At 35.1% G+C, this 18,794-nt stretch overlaps 1 protein-coding gene across 4 annotated transcripts in view; it reads left to right on the top strand.

Moving 5' to 3' along the window:
- TOX2 (TOX high mobility group box family member 2) overlaps positions 1-18,794 on the top strand; it is a 268,693-nt gene that overhangs the window by 236,161 nt on the left and 13,738 nt on the right. For all 4 annotated transcript variants that reach the window (XM_087959454.1, XM_026684000.2, XM_026684002.2 and 1 more), the window contains one exon: positions 18,675-18,755. In XM_087959454.1, the coding sequence (XP_087815580.1) occupies positions 18,675-18,755 (81 nt within the window). The remainder of the gene's footprint in view (positions 1-18,674; positions 18,756-18,794) is intronic.

The raw sequence follows: 18,794 nt of genomic DNA, 5'->3' as shown, positions 1-18,794 counted from the left end.
TTGCCATTAGGAAGTACTTTAGTTGCACACCTGGATATGGTGCTGCCTGCGTTGACCCCGATACGAAGTGCCCCACCAACGCCGAGGTCAACATCCAAGCCGTCGCCGCCCGCCCGAAGATGCAAGAGGGGGGAATTAAGTCACCCCCGAAAAGACGGCCTAGCCATTTTTTCGGGGCTCAAAAAAAAAAAAAAGACCCGGCCTTATTATATGAGAAACACGGTAGCATCAAGATAAGGGAGATTTATTAATAGATTATTTACATAAAATTTAAAATATAAGATTTAAATGTAACTGAAAATATACCAATTAATTGTATCTTTGATAACTTCCCCATTAATTCTTGATTTTTTTTTTCTAAAATTCCCAGATTATCCATATTGGTTCTGTCATTTAATTTGCCCCAGCTTCAGTTCCAGAATCAGTGCCCTTAAATTGAATTAATACTATGTTATGTTCCAAAAACAAAAGAAATAATAAGTGCTTTCCAAAGCAACATAGAGCCAAAAAATCGATCCAAGGTGGCTCAGCCTTCACTCTGCGCCAAAGTTTTGGAGAATAACCAAGATTACAGTAGATTTCTTGGTGTCTTCAGTTCTATATTCATCTGAAGTTCCTATTTGAGTATCACTGCTGAATTAGTGAATAGGTATACTGAGACAGAAAAAATTGTCATTGTCCTTATCATCTATCATCCTTACATCTAAAAAATATCCAAGTTACCCAGGAGTTTGCCCTTCCTGAAACCATCATCTGTGAACTATCCTCAAATATCACAATTCGATTCTTACTATGTTACAGAGCACCTGATTATGACATCGAACATGTAAACAAGCTAAATACATTACTAACATGGGCTGCATCCTGCCCATACCCTTTTATCCTTCTTGGTGATTTCAATCTACCTCATATTAACTGGACCCTAAATGATTGTACAACTGAAATCATACACACAACCTTCTACAATGCTATTACAAATCTGGGACTGGAACAACTAGTAACCAACAACACTAGACTAAACAACTGCCTCGATCTCATCTTCTGCAACAGTTTGAACCTAATCTACGGAATACAATCTAAAGAACCCTTTTCCAGTAGTGACCACAATATGATCGACTTTTGTCTCAACATACATCCACACAAAAATCACCACAATGATGTAATCCCCTATTGTAACGTCAAAAAAGGCAACTATGATCTTATAGACAACGATCTCTCATCCCTTGATTGGCAATCTCTATTCACTGGATGCAATACCGTTGAAGACCATTATAACATATTTTTACTTGAAGTCAAAAGAGTCATCAAACTATATGTACCAACAACAACTCCCAAAACAAAACAAAAAAGCAGATTACCCATATCAATAAGGAAACTTCAATCCAAAAAAGAGATCACTCTGGCGGAAAAACAAATCTGGTCACGTTGCCAATTTCAAAAACCGATACAAAAATCTATGCCACCAGATAAAGACCGAATGCACCAATTATCACATTAAACAAGAGGAAAACCTTCTAAGCACCAATTCCACCCGCGCTTTTTACAATTTTGTAAACAACAAACTAAAAGACTCAAGGTCCATCCCTCCCTTGATAGGACCTGATGGTAAAGACTGCAACGACGACACCATTAAAGCCAACATCTTTAACACATTCTTCGGCTCAGTATTTGTAAACAGCAATGGATCATGCCCAATATTTCCTAGCCGTACCACAGATAACAACAATGATCTAATACATATCGATTTCACAGAAGACAATGTTGAAAAAGCAATACGCAACCTAAAACCATCTCTATCTATTGGACCGGATGGAATATGTGCCTACTTCTTAAGAAAGCTATCCACTGCCATAGCCAAACCTCTAAGCATAATCTTTGAAAAATCTTTCAGAACCAGCTCCTTGCCTAACCTATGGTCACAAGCCACAGTCATCCCCATCTTCAAAAAGGGAGACCCAAGCCTAGTTGAAAACTACAGGCCAATCTCCTTATGCTGCGTCACCTGTAAAGTCATGGAATCAATTATTAACCAATCCATCATCCTTCACTTAGAGACAAATAACCTACTCTCCAATAAACAATTTGGTTTCAGGAAAAAACTATCCTGTAATCTGCAACTCTTACACTGCAAAAACATATGGATGACACAACTCGACCAGGGCAAAACAATAGACGCAATCTACATAGACTTCTGTAAAGCCTTTGATTCAGTGGTACACGACAAACTACTCCTAAAAATAAAATCCTATGGTATCTCTGGACAACTGAATAACTGGATAGAAGCATTCCTGTCAAACAGACAACAAATGGTCAAAATCGGGAGCGTCCTATCAAATCCAGTACCTGTCAATAGTGGTGTTCCCCAAGGCAGTGTTCTAGGACCAACTCTCTTCATACTCTACATAAACGACCTCTGTGATCATATTAAGAGCAATTGCGTTCTCTTCGCTGATGATGTAAAGCTGTTCAATACCACAGACAATACTGCTACCCTACAAAAAGATCTTGACTATGTATCCGAATGGTCAAACAAATGGCAACTTCAAATCTCAACAAATAAATGCTCTGTTTTACATATTGGCAAAAAAAATCAGAAAATAAAATACAAGCTGAATAGTCAAGATCTTGTTGATGACCCAAGCTCTGTAAAGGACCTTGGAACTCACCTCTAATGATCTAAGTGCTAGAGCACACTGCAACTACATAGCCAAAAAGGCATTAAGAGTTGTTAACCTAATCCTACGTAGCTTTTTCTCTGGTAATATCACACTACTAACCAGAGCATACAAAACATTTGCTAGACCAATACGCGAATACAGTTCATCAGTCTGGAATCCACACTACGTATCTGATATTAGCACAATTGAGAAAGTCCAGAAATATTTCACAAGAAGAGTTCTCCACTCCTCTACTCGCTGTAGAATACCTTATGCCACCAGACTTGAAATTCTAGAACTAGAAAACCTTGAATTACGCCGTCTTCGGTCTGACTTAAGCATGGTATACAAAATCATACATTGCAATGTCCTACCTGTCAATGAATACTTCAGCTTCAACCATAACAACACAAGAGCACACAATAGATATAAACTCAAAGTAAACCGCACCAAACTTGATTGCAGGAAATACGACTTCAGCAATAGAGTGGTCAATGTCTGGAATACTCTACCCGACTCTGTAGTTTCTTCCCCAAACCCCAAAAACTTTAACCTTAGACTGTCTACTATTGACCTCACCCCTTTCCTAAGAGGTCTGTAGGGGCGTGCATAAGCGCACCAACGTGCCTACCGTCCCTGTCCTATTGTTTCTCTTATTCTTTTATTTTTCTTATATGTAACCATTTCATGTATTCACAACTATGTATACATTTATACTTATTATCTTGTAAACAATTGGCAAATCAAAATAAATAAAATAAATAAATCATTATCCTACAGCAGATCTCACAAAGCAAATGTTCATGTTTTTAGGGAATATGCCTCAATTATTTTTGAAACAGCAAGTTGGATTTCCTTTCCCCCCAAAATTACTCTTTCATGATTGTAAATTTGTAAGGCTTTTGTTTCACCTTATGCTGAAGAATAGCCTTTGCCAGATAAGTTGTTACAGTTTGATTTGATTTTAGGCCTAATTCAAGCAACCACATTCATCATATTACAATATGGAATAACAGTTTCAGTTCAAGTAAGATATATAATCTTAAGTCAAACGACATGTACTTTACAAACACAAGATCCCAAATTTCACACAGCATCACCAGATGGGGAAAAGAAACAGCCAGAGTGTTGATCCTTAGATTAAACCTTTGATCTCACTCCAAGGAATTCTAGATAACTTATTTATTCTATCCTGAAGAAATATCTTGGTAGAGAGCATGACTTTTATTTAGTACTTTTCTGGTCTGATCAACATTCAGACATGTGTTTCTCAGTTGCTCTATTCTGTCTCAATGTATACTTTTCACACAATGTATTTGCATTTTTAGCTAATTGTTTTCTTGAGTGCTGGTAGTTTTAGTTGATCTGAATCTCAGATTTGTGTTCGCATCCTAATTCATGCCATAAAATATTACTGTGTGATATTGCACTATTTCAGTTTAACCATTAGATTTCTATGGGAATAAAAGGTGATAAGCATATATTTCTTAAAGAAAGGCTGGATGACAAAGGCGATAAAATAGTAATGAGGAATACTACCAAGAGATAATGCCTGCCAAACGAAAGCTGTGTCTTGAGATAGAGCTTTTTCTTCATGGGAACATAGTGCTTTATCTAGGAATCTGGTGACTTGGTTTTCCTTATTCTTCAAGTCTCTCTTTGCCTTAAGCAGGCTTAGTGAAAATCAGTTTAAGAAATGATTGATGGTGGACATTAATGTCTGAGGTTGGCTTAAAATTATAAACACATTTATACTTTTAGAAAAATGTTTTAAAATTATCACACTGAAGATTAATTTCTTGAGCCAACTGTGTGCATTTGTAATTTGGTGTGCTGGCTGGAATAATTTGTATGAAGCCTGCTAAGTTCCTTTGATGTTCTTCCTGCATTCATGTTCAAAAGACTATCACATAAAGATTACGTATGAACAAGGAACACAGGGCCTGGTGCCATTGTATTCATGAAATAAAATAGACAGTATAAATAAGATCAGTTGATAATTATTACTGTTTTCATCAATACATTTTTTGGACACAACAACCTTTTAAGTAGCCCTCCCTAATTTCACTATGTAATTAACTATTGTTTACATAAGGCAGCACAATGTGGTGATCCAGGAAGATTTCTCCCCCTCCTCCCAAGCAGCAATAGTAGATGAATTACCCAAACAATGAGATCAAAATGGCAGTTCTCAAAGCTGGGTGACAGATTAATATTAATTTGATAGATATTAAACTTGGCATTGATACTAACTGAAATGAGCTACCATGCATCCAACAAGTATCTTGTTTATCACACAGAGGGTTAAGACACTGTTTGTGTACACCTGAAGTATCAAAGCTGGGGATATTTATCTGCTGTGGAACAGGTGCTGCTACTCCTACAAAGCAAATTTACTTTCTTTCCATTGATGAAGTAAGCAAAGTAAAGATTACATATTACATATTCTTCATTGCAGTTTTGTTTGATATATTTTCCTCTCACTAAAAGGCAAACAGAAAGAGGAAGGAATTATGTTAAGAAAAAATAATACAGAGCTATGTTTAAAGCAGTTGTTACTATTGCTGCCATTTATTTGAATTTTTGCAAAAAAGAACATCAAAAGAATCTAATATTTTTGTTTGTCAGTTGGGGCTTTTCTCATATTGTTCCTTTCTCTTCTTCTCATCCCCGGCTTTTTACAATGAATCTTCATTTTCTCGCTGACACACTTATATTTAAATTTCTCATTTCCTGCCTTTTTTATTTATATCTGTTGCTTGGTGATTTGATCATGCTGTGGAATACAGGATTAGCAATCTCTCCGTCCTTGGGTTTTCATCAAGGACACCTGTTCTGCAAGTTGCACAATTTCTTCCCTGCCTTAACCCTTTCAAGTACAGCTTCTGTGCAGAATATGCACAATTTCCTTCCTTGCCTTAACTCCTTCAATCATCAATCTTGTGCAGAAATGTGTGTAGATGCTCATATGTGTGGGCATATATGGGAAACTCACAATGTTAACATTTTTACCACTGTACTTTGGCATCTGACATCTAAGAGGCTTAGAGAAAAATCTAAAAAATATGTGTGTGCATATGTGTGTAATACACACATATAAACACACATTCTTTTGACCTTACAAAAATGTAGCAGCTGTTCCTATGTAGATAGTTCTTATCTCACTAAAACATAACATGTTAATGATTGTTATCATCCAAAGAAGTATCTCTAATGATCTACCATCATCTCTTTCAACTTTCAAAGCTCATAAAATGCATTACCATCATAAAAATAGATTGGCCCCTCAGTACACAACATAGCAGATTTTAACTCTAGATTGAAATAATGCAAATAAAATTCTGCCCTGCTATAGGGAAAAGAGTTGGATTTTTTTAATGCCAAGTGTCTAAACACAATCAGGAATATTAATTTTTGTTAACATTAGCTCCATCTAGAGGAACTGAGGTTGGTTACTCAGTTACCAAGATGGTGATTTTCTAGACCAGCATGGCTCATACCAACAGTCTTAGTTCTACTCACAATTACAATGGATATATTCCATATAAATTCTATATTTCATGACGTGCATATAATACAAAGCCTGTAGTACAGCAAATCTAAACATTTCCTTCATTTCTCCTGTTGTGCACACGTTACAGCTTGTAAATTCAGTTTGCTTTTTAGATGTAAATCAAAACTCCACAAACACTTAAGAACTCTCTCCTAATAGAACCGTTCAGATCTTTCACGAGCACATTGTTTGTTTGCTTTAGATCCCAGTATTCAACCTCTCCCATTAAAAAAGCACTGCTAAAAGAAACATTAGTCTAAAACCTGGGAGAAATACCAGTCATTGCAAACAGAACTGGGATGTATGGTTAAATGGTCCAACTGTCTTAAGACAACTTTGCATTTTCCCAGACTGGCATATTGATCTTATCCAAGTTCTATTTAATTTTGTCTTCTAGGTTTTTTCTTTCTTCCATAGCAAGGTATCAAAGGAGTAACTAGTGTTCATTTGAATGCCAATGATACATTGTGTGGCACTGTGGACCTCAGTAAAACAACTCCCATCACCCTCTGCTAGAACAATAAAACATCTAGGATAATTAAATTTAATGTAACTGGTTTGGAGACCTCCTTACCCCAGAGAGTATAGACAATGTACAAAAAACCCCAACAGAATAAAAATATAATAAGTATAAAAGAATGAACAACAAGAACTGATGGCAGATCTGGCCATCCATAAAGCACGCACACACATGCATATAGGGGCACTACCCTCCTAACCCAAGGCCTGGTCTTTCCAGAATGCCATAAGGATGAAGGTCACATGGGTAGAATCTCATTCCAAATCCTAACTGATGTTCAAGACTTAAAACTTATTTAAATGAATTCAGGTGTGGAAACAAAACCCCTAGTTTGATATATCACCTTCACCTGGCATAGCTAATGGAAGTTATTGGGCATTATTGCATTTACAGCCTAGTGTTACCACAGGGCACCAGCTTGGGAAGGGCTATTATAAGTAGGATGAAACATGCATTTTCCTTTAAAGTATCTGGCATAAAAATGATTGAAGACAAATAGCCAATAGGAATACTTTCATATGTATTGGTTTTCAAGGAAGCTTAGTTTTTTTCATCAGCGCACTGATTGAAAAGTATTGCCAGCAAGCTATTCAACATCTGTCCATTCATTTTCCAAAATAATTTTTGCAAAGTTATAGAAATGTGCAGCACTCTGAATTTTTTCTGAGGCTATATTTTTAAATCAAAGATATAACACCCATATCTATAAAAGATAGCAATCAGTAATATATAAATTATGTTTATATTACTAACAGTTTATATTTGCAACCTTTAAATTTATTATTACTAACTCAGGATGATTCCAAAATACTTTAAACGAAAGCATTTACAATATCATTTAATTATTTATTAAATATTATTTGAAGAGGCTTTTCCTGAAAATGATAGGCCTAGCAACTTCGAGATACAAGCCTCCTTTTTCACTTCAAATAAATTAAGACTCTGAACATTCAAATTCCATTCCAATTACAGAAATTGTTAATAGAAGAAATGTGTGGAATTTTTTGCTTTAATTCTTACCACTTTTCTATCCAGTGGCACATTCAGGTGCTTGGCCACAGAAAACTCAAGTTGGTAAGTATTTGGCAGGAGTAGCAGTTGGCCCCAAACTCTTATGAGAAGTATCAGATTAGGGCTTCTATAATGGACCAAGGTAGCTATGCATATTAATAGGAAGATAGTAGAAGTATTTATGGCACTAGATTATGGATAGGGAGCTGATGATCTCATGTTTTTTTCAAACAGCAATATAGCAAGTGAATTGTCATATCCAAAATCCAGGAAGTTTGTTATTCTTTAGTTACTTTAACATTTAGCAATAAAGAATGTGTATCATTTACTTAACACAGAGTATTTCTGTGTGCATCAGCAGGATTTGGAATAACTGTCTTATTTATTGTTTTTGAATACTGAGCATTTCATTATGGCACAATTGCCAGTTTCTTTGCTAAGCCACAAAAGCATTAGGACTGACACTCTGGATTATGCTTCTATCAGCTGCAATTCCCTCCCCCATAATCAGTCATATGTTTGCCCTCCTTCTCAACACCCACCCAGTTCCTTAATGATTAATGAATGCCCCTTCCCCCCCCCCCCAATGAATAAGAAAAATAAACCCACGGGCATGGTAGATTATCTGGAAAACATGTAGAATATTTTTTAAATCTTTAGCTCTGATAAATGGCTGAAGTTAATACTCTGGGGAAAAAGAAAGAGGGCCAATTCTGCCAGTATTTAAATGGATCTCACAGCAAAGCCCTTTTTACACAAATGGCTTTTAAGAAACCCTGCTAGGAATTGCTGTCCACATTTCACCTCAGATTTTCAAAGTGTCAAGTAGGCTTTAGTTACACATTTTCTCTTTTTAGTGAAAAAGGCCAAGTACAGCACATAATGGTTTCTAAACAGGGTCACAGGTAAACCATATTAACATGTAGAAAGCTAAGTCCATGTGCCAGTGAATGGAAGCCTTGTCTCTGTGTCAATTAGTACACTTATTAAACAGACATAGAAATTAACACTCTGCCTTTCTCTTGGTTTTTTATTCCATCATCAAATCTTCCTAGTTTTTGGAACTTCTGGTTGCAAGGCTTCGGCGGCGGCAGGAATCCGCTTCTCTGCGGGTCCCTGCTGCGCTCGCCGCTGAGGTACCCCCGATCCAACTGGATTTGGGGGTTGTCGCTGCCCCAAAGAGGCAGCGGAAGACAGAGGAGATCCAGGCAGGGATCTGGGGATATCGCACCCCCCTTCCCCAGCTGGCTAGACTCCCTTTTTCCTGAGGCGGTGGAGCGGCTGTCAGAAATGGCAGCCATAAAGGAATCTTCAACTGGATAAGACTGTGCAGGAGGAAGTTTTTTAGAAGGAGAAGTTTTCTTGGCTGAACCGGGACATTAAGTTACTTTTAAAACACCCTGGAAACCTGACTTGTGGATTGATACATTTGTTTCCAAAAGATTGTTACAGCGGCGAAAGTGCTGAAGGAAAGTTCACTCCCCTTCCTTACGGAGAAAGCAAATGAGCACAGAAAAACCTGCTTCTTTAAGGTAAAAACAAGCTCTTTGTTATAAGTGGAAAGGAGAGGACTAAAAAAAATCTTTAAAAATTGACTGGAGGAGACGCTTTGAAGATTATAAGACCAACAACTAATTGCAATACGGCTTTAAAATATATTTGGGATTTTGCCCCAGGAGGAAAAGTTGCAAAGAGAAGAAGAGGAAATAATCTCTGGCTGTTTGGATTGTTTGATAACTTTGACATTTGCAAATTACTTTAAGACTAAAAACATCTGGGTTGTTCTTAAAAATTTACAATGGCACCATCTGTGGATCAACTAAAAATGGAATATGAAAAATTAAGAGAACAAAGTGGCAAGAATTCATTGGGAGCTGTCTTCCACTTTTTAGAAATGGCAGTTTCTACGTACCAGCAAATACTTGACGAAGAAGGAGAAGAAGAAGAAGAAAAGGAAGCCATTTTTAATGGACAAAAAAGTTTGATTAAGAAAGAAAATAGGAAGAGAGGAAGGAAAAATGAGAATTTAAGATTCAATAAAACAACCAAGAAAAAGAAAAATAAGGTGAAAAAAAGGTACAATGTTAGAAAGCAATTGAAAAGAGAATTACAACAGAGAAGGGAAGCTAAAAAGGTGGAGATTAGAAGAGGGGGGGGCAAAAGGATCAGACTGGAGAAGAAAGGGAGGGAAAAAGGGGAAAAAAGCCACGGTCTGAAACAAGATATCTTTTTTATAGATAAAGGATAAAGAATAGTGTATAATTTAAGAAAGATTCTGCAAGAGTACATAAGATAGTATTGTAGTATTTGCATTTGAAATAGTCTATTGGAATACTATAAGATTTAACAAAATATTAAAATATTAAAATGTTTTATAATGATAGATTGCAATATTTAATAAAATATTAAAGAGAATGTGTAAAATGATTAATGCTTAGTTATACTATTAAATAGAATTAGAATTAGAATGGAAATTATATACTTAACTATATTATAAGTTTATTATTCTTTTTTTTTCCAAAATGCAACATGTAGAATGTACTAAGCAGAATCAGGATAGAAATTATGTATTATTTTAAGTGTTACTTTAGGGAAAGGCGTCACACCTTAAAAGTGATTACAGGGGAAATTCTTCGCTAAAGGGAAGAGATAAATAGATGATTGGAAAAGAACGGACAAAAGATACAAACATAATGATTTTGAAATAAGATGAAATAAACAAATTATAATTAAGAGAGTGAAAAGAAGGGAGAAGTCATATAGAAAATATAGAATGGTTAATAAGATATGAATGGTATATAAGGTGAGCATGAACTTGATTTAGGTCTGTAAAAAAAGATGTAACCCGGGGCTAAGCCACTTTTCAAAAGAAGTTTTATGTTTTGTGTTTTGGTTAGCTATGTTTTGATTGTGAATTAATAAAACCTTGGAGGAATAAAACTAAAGGGAGAGAAATTTGGAAAAGACATGTATAAATAATAATTAAGAAGGTTTTATCTTTTTATGTCTTGTTTTATGTTCTGTATTTTGTGTGTTTATGCTTGATGGAGAATTAATAAAACCTTGATAGAAAAAAACAAAACAAATCTTCCTAGTTTTTATATCTATGAATCACGACAACATTTACTATTTTTGGAACCATCCTATCAAGAAAAGAGTCAGTTAAAGAACAATAACATTAGTAATTGCTAGTAATTAGTAATTGGTTTTCTTATTCATATAAGAGAAGTTCTTTGGAAATACTATATTGCAGTTGCTCATACTATATTATACTATATTACTATTATACTATATAGTATTATATTATACTATATGCTCATACTATATTACAGTTCTTTGGAAATTACTCTGAACCTAATATGAAATATAACTTTTTATCTACATGAATGTAATAAAATGTATGTAACAGTCTCATATGACTTATAACAAGAATAAAGTGTGGAAAATTAATTCTTATACCCCTAGACCAGGATATTTATCATTAGACACTCAATTAGAGATGCACAGTGGGAACAGTTAAGCTTCCAAATAGGGCAGAGTGGAAACCATTTTCTTCCATCAGGTCCAACCCAAGAACAATATAAAACAAACCAGGTAAAATTTCATTCCTTATTTGCTCATACTATATTGACAGAATCTTCCCAGATTAAACCTATACTACCCTAAACTAAATAATATACCTTGGGAGTTTGTAGGGAATGGCTATCCTAACTCTCTTTCTCTTGTCTCTGGACAGTGTTGTCTCTTGTCTTGCCCCCCCTTCTTGGAATGTGCTCCCTCTTTCCCCCTTGCTACCTCCCCCTTGCTACATCACGCTACCTCTCCTTTGTAGACACATTCCATCACATCTTTAGTCTCCAGAAAGAGGGGTACAACTCACAAACAGATCTATGCAGCTGGCCTTTTAATCTCCAGCTTTCTTTCATGGACACTCTTTTTCAATCTTTGGATCTCTTCTCCCCACATAAAAAAAATGCTGCCAATATAGGATGACAGAAACAAATTAAAACTAAACATCTGATGAATTTAAAGCAAAGATAAAATTAAAAAAATATCCCCCAAACAAGATTTTATTCCTAAAATCCTGGAAACAACAGCAATCCCTGACCTTTCCTTGTCTACAACCTTCCCCCGGAAAAAATAAAATAAAAAATTTCCATATAATACACTTTCCATATATAGTTTATAGGTCACATTGTAATTCAAACCTATAAACCAATTTAAATGCTATTTAATATGCTGAGCAGTAACTAAAACCCATTTTACCTTACATGGCAGGGTATTTGACTTGCAGTAGTATTTTTGCACAACTAGGCACAAAAACAGGTGCAAGGCCTGTTTGCAACCAGTTGGATGAAAGATATTTAGTAGCCTTAGGAGCAGGATCCATCATGCTGATCTTCATGACCGACAAGTTTCCAGACCAAGCACAAGGATAAGCCCACACCAGAGTATTACCAGAGAGTATTACCATTACCACAGATTGCATGGGGTTACCAGTTGCTCCTGATAGATTTTACATGCCAGTCAAAAATAGGTGTGCTTGATACTATATCAATTGCACAAGCTACTAATTAACTACTGATCCAGGTTTAAGAATTTGGTTATAGTTATATAATTCAGATGTTAAGGAAATGTAGGGCTCTATGTGAATAACATATTAGTAACACTCAGCTAAAACACACTTTTAATTGTCCCTAGCAGTTAATAGCAATAGCACTTAGATTTATATACCACTTCACAATGCTTTACAGCCCTTTCTAAGCAATTTACAGAATCAGCATATTGCCCCCAACAATCTGGGTCCTCATTTTACCCACCGCAGAAGGATGGAAGGCTGAGTCAACCTTGAGCCGGTGAGAATTATGAGCAACTATTGCATGTATATTCCTTACATCTGTGATGGAATATAGTCTGGATTCCCAGGATGGAGGGGCTGAGCACAGAAGACAAGCAGGTAGTAGAACTTGGAAAGTTTGATCAACAGGAAAAGATTAAAACAGATTTTCCCTAGCCATTCCCAAAGCATATCTATAGCTATGCAGATAGTTACTTTAGTCTGGCAATATTCTGTCTGTTGGCTGAAAACAATAAAGGAAACTATTCAGAAGGAACTCCATATATCACTTTAGGTTTTTGACAATATCACAAATTCCAATGTTACTGATTATGCTGTTGCATCTACACTATAGCTTCCCATGGAAGAATGTCAAGGATCTCAGCCAACTATTGGTATTTTGAGATAACCCCCCCGTCAAAAATGCACTAGATATTTGTACATTTGATATGAATGCCAGGGACATTTGGAGAGGCCACTATGAATAATTTCTTTTTTCATTCTTACCCACTCCCCCCCCCATTTTTTTTTAAAGCTATTAAAAGGAATGTTTCAGTATGGCGGGAGATGAGGGGTTCATATCAACTTCAGCACTCATGTAATAAAAGTGTCTCCTAACGTGAAGTCAGCTAACAAGAAACTTTAGCTGAAATCATATTCACACTTTTTTTTTCATCTTTGGGGTGTGGGCATGTAGTTTCAATTTCCATAATTCTCAGCTCTACTGGGAATTCTAGACTTTTAACACATCTGGAGAGTAATAGACTGAGGAAGGCTGTGTTGTAAAAGGAAGTGTAGGCAAGGTGTAAGGGAAACAGTGAGATTGTGTTCCCTTTGCATGGATTTTGTTGGTTTTCTTAATGTTTTGTAAGTTCACTCTGAATTTAAACCATAAGCTATCGGTGAAAAGGTTTCTTCTAATTTCTTATCTTGAGGGGGAAATTGTTTACAAAATTTAGTTTTTCAAAGCTGATTTTTCTGGGTATAACTACACTTTTAAGAAAGAAACAGAAGTAGAAATATATTCACTGAGAAACTTAATCTCTTGGGAGACTTCTTCAAAATTGAGATGGGTTTTTTGAGTCTCATATTGGCCTCACTTATTAACCACAAGGCAGTTTTTCCTGTTAAGCTTAGGAACTTCAATTTCAGCCACATATAAGTGGCCCTGATCTATTTATTTTTTCTCATGTAATTTTATGCAAATCAAAGTTTCCCAATTGCTGGGTGTCTAATAAAATCACAGCAGCTAGAGGAAGTTTTCTTAATTTTTTTAAAGTCTGTTTTCTTGAATTCAATGGCTTTGGTTAGCCACCCAGTCATAATATCCAGTTTTATGTGTAGTCTTCTTGTTAGTTATGCAATGAAGAGCTTGGTTTTATATGTTTCTACCTTTGGATTAGGCAGCTTCACTTGTGAAGGTCAGAAATGACAATCGTCTTTTCCAAGGAGAACAGTGCCTTCTCTTTCTCCAACTCAAGACAGTAAGCTTTATAGTAGTTGTTGTCTTTGGCCTTTTTTTGGTACTTTTCCCTGTGGAATTGTAATGTCTCTACAAATAGATATACTATAAATGAAATTGCAAAGGAGCAGTTTTGGATCCGATCTGAAGACACAAAGCCATTACCCTGGCACATTGTTCTTTTCATTTTTGAAAATAGAATTCTAAAAAAATATTGAAAAAACTTGCATGTATTGCAAGCATAAAGTATGCTATTGATTTAATACAATAGTACTTTCTGCCCACACACCTATAGACCAGCTGCAGCCCCTCAAAAACCATCTCATAAGTGCCCTCAGAATTTGACTTGAGAAATGAAAGCTACCATTATAAAAGGTGAGGCAAAGTTTCCTGGGTGAATGAAAGCTAACTTCTGCTACTTTGGAATCCAGCTTTTGTTTGGATAGACTGGAATTAAATATCTTTTTTGATTCCCCTTTTTAGATTAATGAAAAACTTGTGGAAATAAGCAAATAATATTTTAATCTTCAGCTATCCTGAGGTAGAGGCTGGGATGAATAACACTGGGATGAATAATAAAATAACAATAGTTTTTTTAAAAAATAATGACAGATTGTTTATTGATCACCTCCTTTTTTAAAAAAAACTGCTCAACTCTATACACAAATGAATGTTATTTATTTCAAATGTATGACTAAGCAAGTAAATACCATTATGATATTTATGCATATGTAGGCTAAATAAATGCTGAATGGCTCAGCAACCACGCTCTATTTCAGTAATATTTTGTAATGCATAAGAACAAGATTGCAGATTAACACATTCATAACTCTGATCTATTATATTTCGATGGAAGTGTTTGGGACAAAACATTGATGTTCCACTGCTTCAATGGAGGGAGTATGTCTTCTCATAAAGTGCACTATTGCATCTGTATTGATGTTTATCAAAGATATTCTGCCTGTTGTAGTGAGTTGGTCCAAAAATGTGGTTTTCATAGGCAGGATTGTGGCACAGATTACTTTCCATCCATTGGGTCCACAATTGTTCCTGCTTTTCTGATGAGCCTAATTTGGCCAACCACATGCATCTTTGAAACTAACATAGTTAGTTTTGTAAGTCCTTAAGCTCACATTATTATAATTACATGTGATGAGAAATCATAGCTGCTGGTTTCTTAGTTGCTGTGGACCTTCATTTGTACTGAGTTTCTTCACAAGAACTTGGAATATGATCATTTATCAGTGTAGTATATTTCCAATGGAAATTTTGTCAATGTGCAAATTTTCTAAGTATCATTCAAGACTTTTTCATATGCCACCTAGTGTGCTGTCACTACTGGGACCATAATTGCTGTTTTATGCCATAATCTTTCAATTTCAATTTTCAGATCTTGATACTTTGTGATGTCCTCAGTTCTTTTTCTTTCTGGTATTGCCACATCAATTATCCACATTTTTTTTTTCAGCCACAGTTAAATCTGGTATATTATGCACTCAGACTATTGGTTGTATTTGGAAATCCCACACTATTTTAATACGCCCATTTTTAACTACTTTTTCATCAGATTTTCCAATGAATCATTTTGGCAACTGTGGTATGTTGTTGTTTATAATCTTTCTGTGCAGTCTTCTTGCATGAAATGAGTATATCATTTACTGTTTCTTTGTACAATCTGGATTTGGAATCATATGATTATTTTTTTAATTCTGGTCTTGATTGCATTAGCTTGAATAGCTTGCTCTTGAGCAACCAAATCAAGCTTTCAGATTCTTTTTTTAATGTTACAGTTGTAAGCCATTGCCAGGTTTATTTTTATCTACTTTCCCCTCAATGTTTTGTAGAAATTGGCCATATTGGTTTTCCTTGCCAGCATTGTTTCCTATACATTCAGGAAATTCCAATTTTTATCTTGCACCAGTGCTTGTTCTTGACTGTCTTTTACATAATCAGCCAATCCAGGCTTTTAGTCTTCAAATAGTTTGTTTGACTAAAAGTAAACCTCTGTTTCCATTTCTGTGGGCCAAGTATAATATCACTACGGGAATGTTGTACACAAGGAATAGTCTAAAGTTTTTGAGGGGTTTGGTCCAAAATCTCCAGTTCAGATTGTGTCCATTTAATAATTCAAATATTGTAACCTTTCATAAGAATGACCCAGGGTTTGATGGTGTTTCCACAGTTCAATTTTATCTAACAATTTTCTCTCTGATTGGATGTGTTATTTACTAATCACATTTGTTTATGCTTGATGTTACCCAATTGTAAAATGTCCAAATACTTATAGACTTCATCTTGATGGCTTCTCTGGTTTGGTTATTCAGCATTCCCATTTTATCATTCTTTGTGATTAAATTATTGCTATTGTAGCACATTTCTCTAGGCCACATTCCATTGTCACATTTATGCTAAAACTTATAGTATTTGTCAGTGACTGGGTTTTGACTTCTGATTTTCCATTAAGCTTCAGATCATCCTTAAAAAGTAAATGTCAGAGTTTATTAGCCTTTTTTGCTGTTTGATAGCCAACATTTGTTTTCTTCAAAAATACCGAAAGTGATGTAGCAATGTGAATAATAAAGTTGATAATGAGTTACTCTGGAAGATGTCCCTCCTAATGTTGACAAGCCCATATTTTTCATTTCCAACCCCCAAGTCTGTCTACCAATTTATTATTATTTTTTCCATAAATATTCTAATGTTTTAATGATACTAATTATTTCGAAACATTTGATATTCCAACTGTGTGGTAATGAATCAACAAAAGATAACCATGTAATTTTCACTAATGCATAATTCACTTCTGCAGGCAACTTATTTCTAAATCACAATATCAGGTCTTCAGTCCACTTAATTGGGGTCATGAGTTTATTTTTCCAAATTGAAGGACTTGGAAGTTATAAGATATGGAGAATCCATTTCTGTTCTCTACACATCAATTTGATGCAATGATTATGTAGTTCAAAAGAATATGAGTACCAAAAATATTGAACCCTGTCTTAAAATCAATTTGCTATAATTGTACATGGATAGTCTATGTACAATATCAAGTATCCTGGGAATTACATTCTTTTGAGCACACTTATCTAATCCACATACGTTGAATATCTTATTTATATTTAATGTAATTATTTGAGAAATGTCACATGGAATATAAATACGTAAACATTAATAATATCAATAAACATACAAAAATGATAATTATCTGTTGATATCAACACCTTCTTAGCAATCACATAACATAGCATCTCTTAATGCACCTCAATTTATTAATCAAGTGCTTCAGAGCCAGAATCAAAGTATGATCAGAAACAAAGAATAAAATATCTCTAGCATATAATATTAACTTATATGCTAATGAATTATGCAAAAAAATAATGCCACCTGATATTATGAGCTTGTCTAGTAGAACAAGCAAGGAGTTCTAAACAAATATCACAAATCAAAATGGATATCCTTATCTGGCATTTCAGTTGAGTGAAAAACTAGATTAAGGCAGCCATTGATTTAGACTTAAAGCTGCATACAAAAACTGGACCCATTTTATAAATCCTATGGGAAATCCATTGCTAAGGTAATTTAGCTATGATAATATACTATCTATAGATTTCATTGGAAGCTTTGTCTGCAAGTAATAGGATTGTGGTTTTGTCTTTTCCTTCTCTACTCAAATCAATAACATTAACATTAACATCCAAATATTATCTGATCAATGTCAAGTTTGATTATTCTTGACAATTGAAGCAATCATTTGCTGACGTCTGTTGGGTAAAATACCAGTCAAGACTTTAATCAGTTAAATTGGATGTTAGCACCTACTGGATGATCTTTACCAGATATAACATGACATGTGCATCATATTTCATTCATTAAATGAAAAGGATAAGAGTCCAGTTTTAAAAAATCTGATCAGATATAATTGATAGAGTTTGGGTAAAATGTATCAACAAATACTTTATATCATTCTGCAAGAAATCCATAAAACCCTGTTATCATGACACTATTTTTTTTTCCTATTCAATCATGTCCAATTTGCAGAGACTGCCTAGATTGCCCTGCAGTTTTCTTGGCAAGGTTTTTCAGAAGAGGTTTGCATTGCCTGCTTCCTAGGACTGAGAGAAAGTGATTGGCCCAACTGCCCAAAAGTCACCCAGCTGGCTTTTTGCCTAAGGCAGAACTAGAACTTACTGTTTCCTGGTTTCTAGCCTGATGTCTTCACCACTATATTAAACTAATTCTGACCTTTACTGATAACCAGAACTAAAAATCAGTCAAAAAGCAATTAATAATTAGTTTGCTTGTAGAACATTCTCTCTAAATTTGATGTCTCCATGCCAATTCTAAAATAGTGTTTTAAATTGTGCAAGCAATAGGAAACTTCTGTGATAAGCCCAGTTATAATTTTTAATCTCTATTTGTTTTCTGGTAGTTTTGATTTCAGCCAGTTTTCATTTCTGTTTTTGGAAAAAAGCATATAAAATTCACTTTCATATCACTTATATACACAGATTGGATTTTTAATAAACCAAGCACAGATCCCTTGGGCAATATGCCAGACATAAACAACTGTACAACCAGAGCAGTATCATCCTGTTTCTCTTGTTTAATTAATATTTTCTTCTTGGGCTTTTCAGGCATATAAAAGGAAAACTGAAGCAGCAAAGAAGGAATATCTAAAAGCTCTGGCAGCCTACCGGGCCAGCTTGGTTTCCAAGGTAACGGACTATGCTTCATATATGAATTTCGATGGTTGT

Source organism: Notechis scutatus, chromosome 3 (assembly GCF_049901735.1).
Source record: "Notechis scutatus isolate UNSWTSFEM ecotype Mainland chromosome 3, rNotScu1.2, whole genome shotgun sequence".
NCBI lineage: Eukaryota > Metazoa > Chordata > Lepidosauria > Squamata > Elapidae > Notechis > Notechis scutatus.
This window is presented reverse-complemented; position numbering and strand designations above follow the sequence as displayed.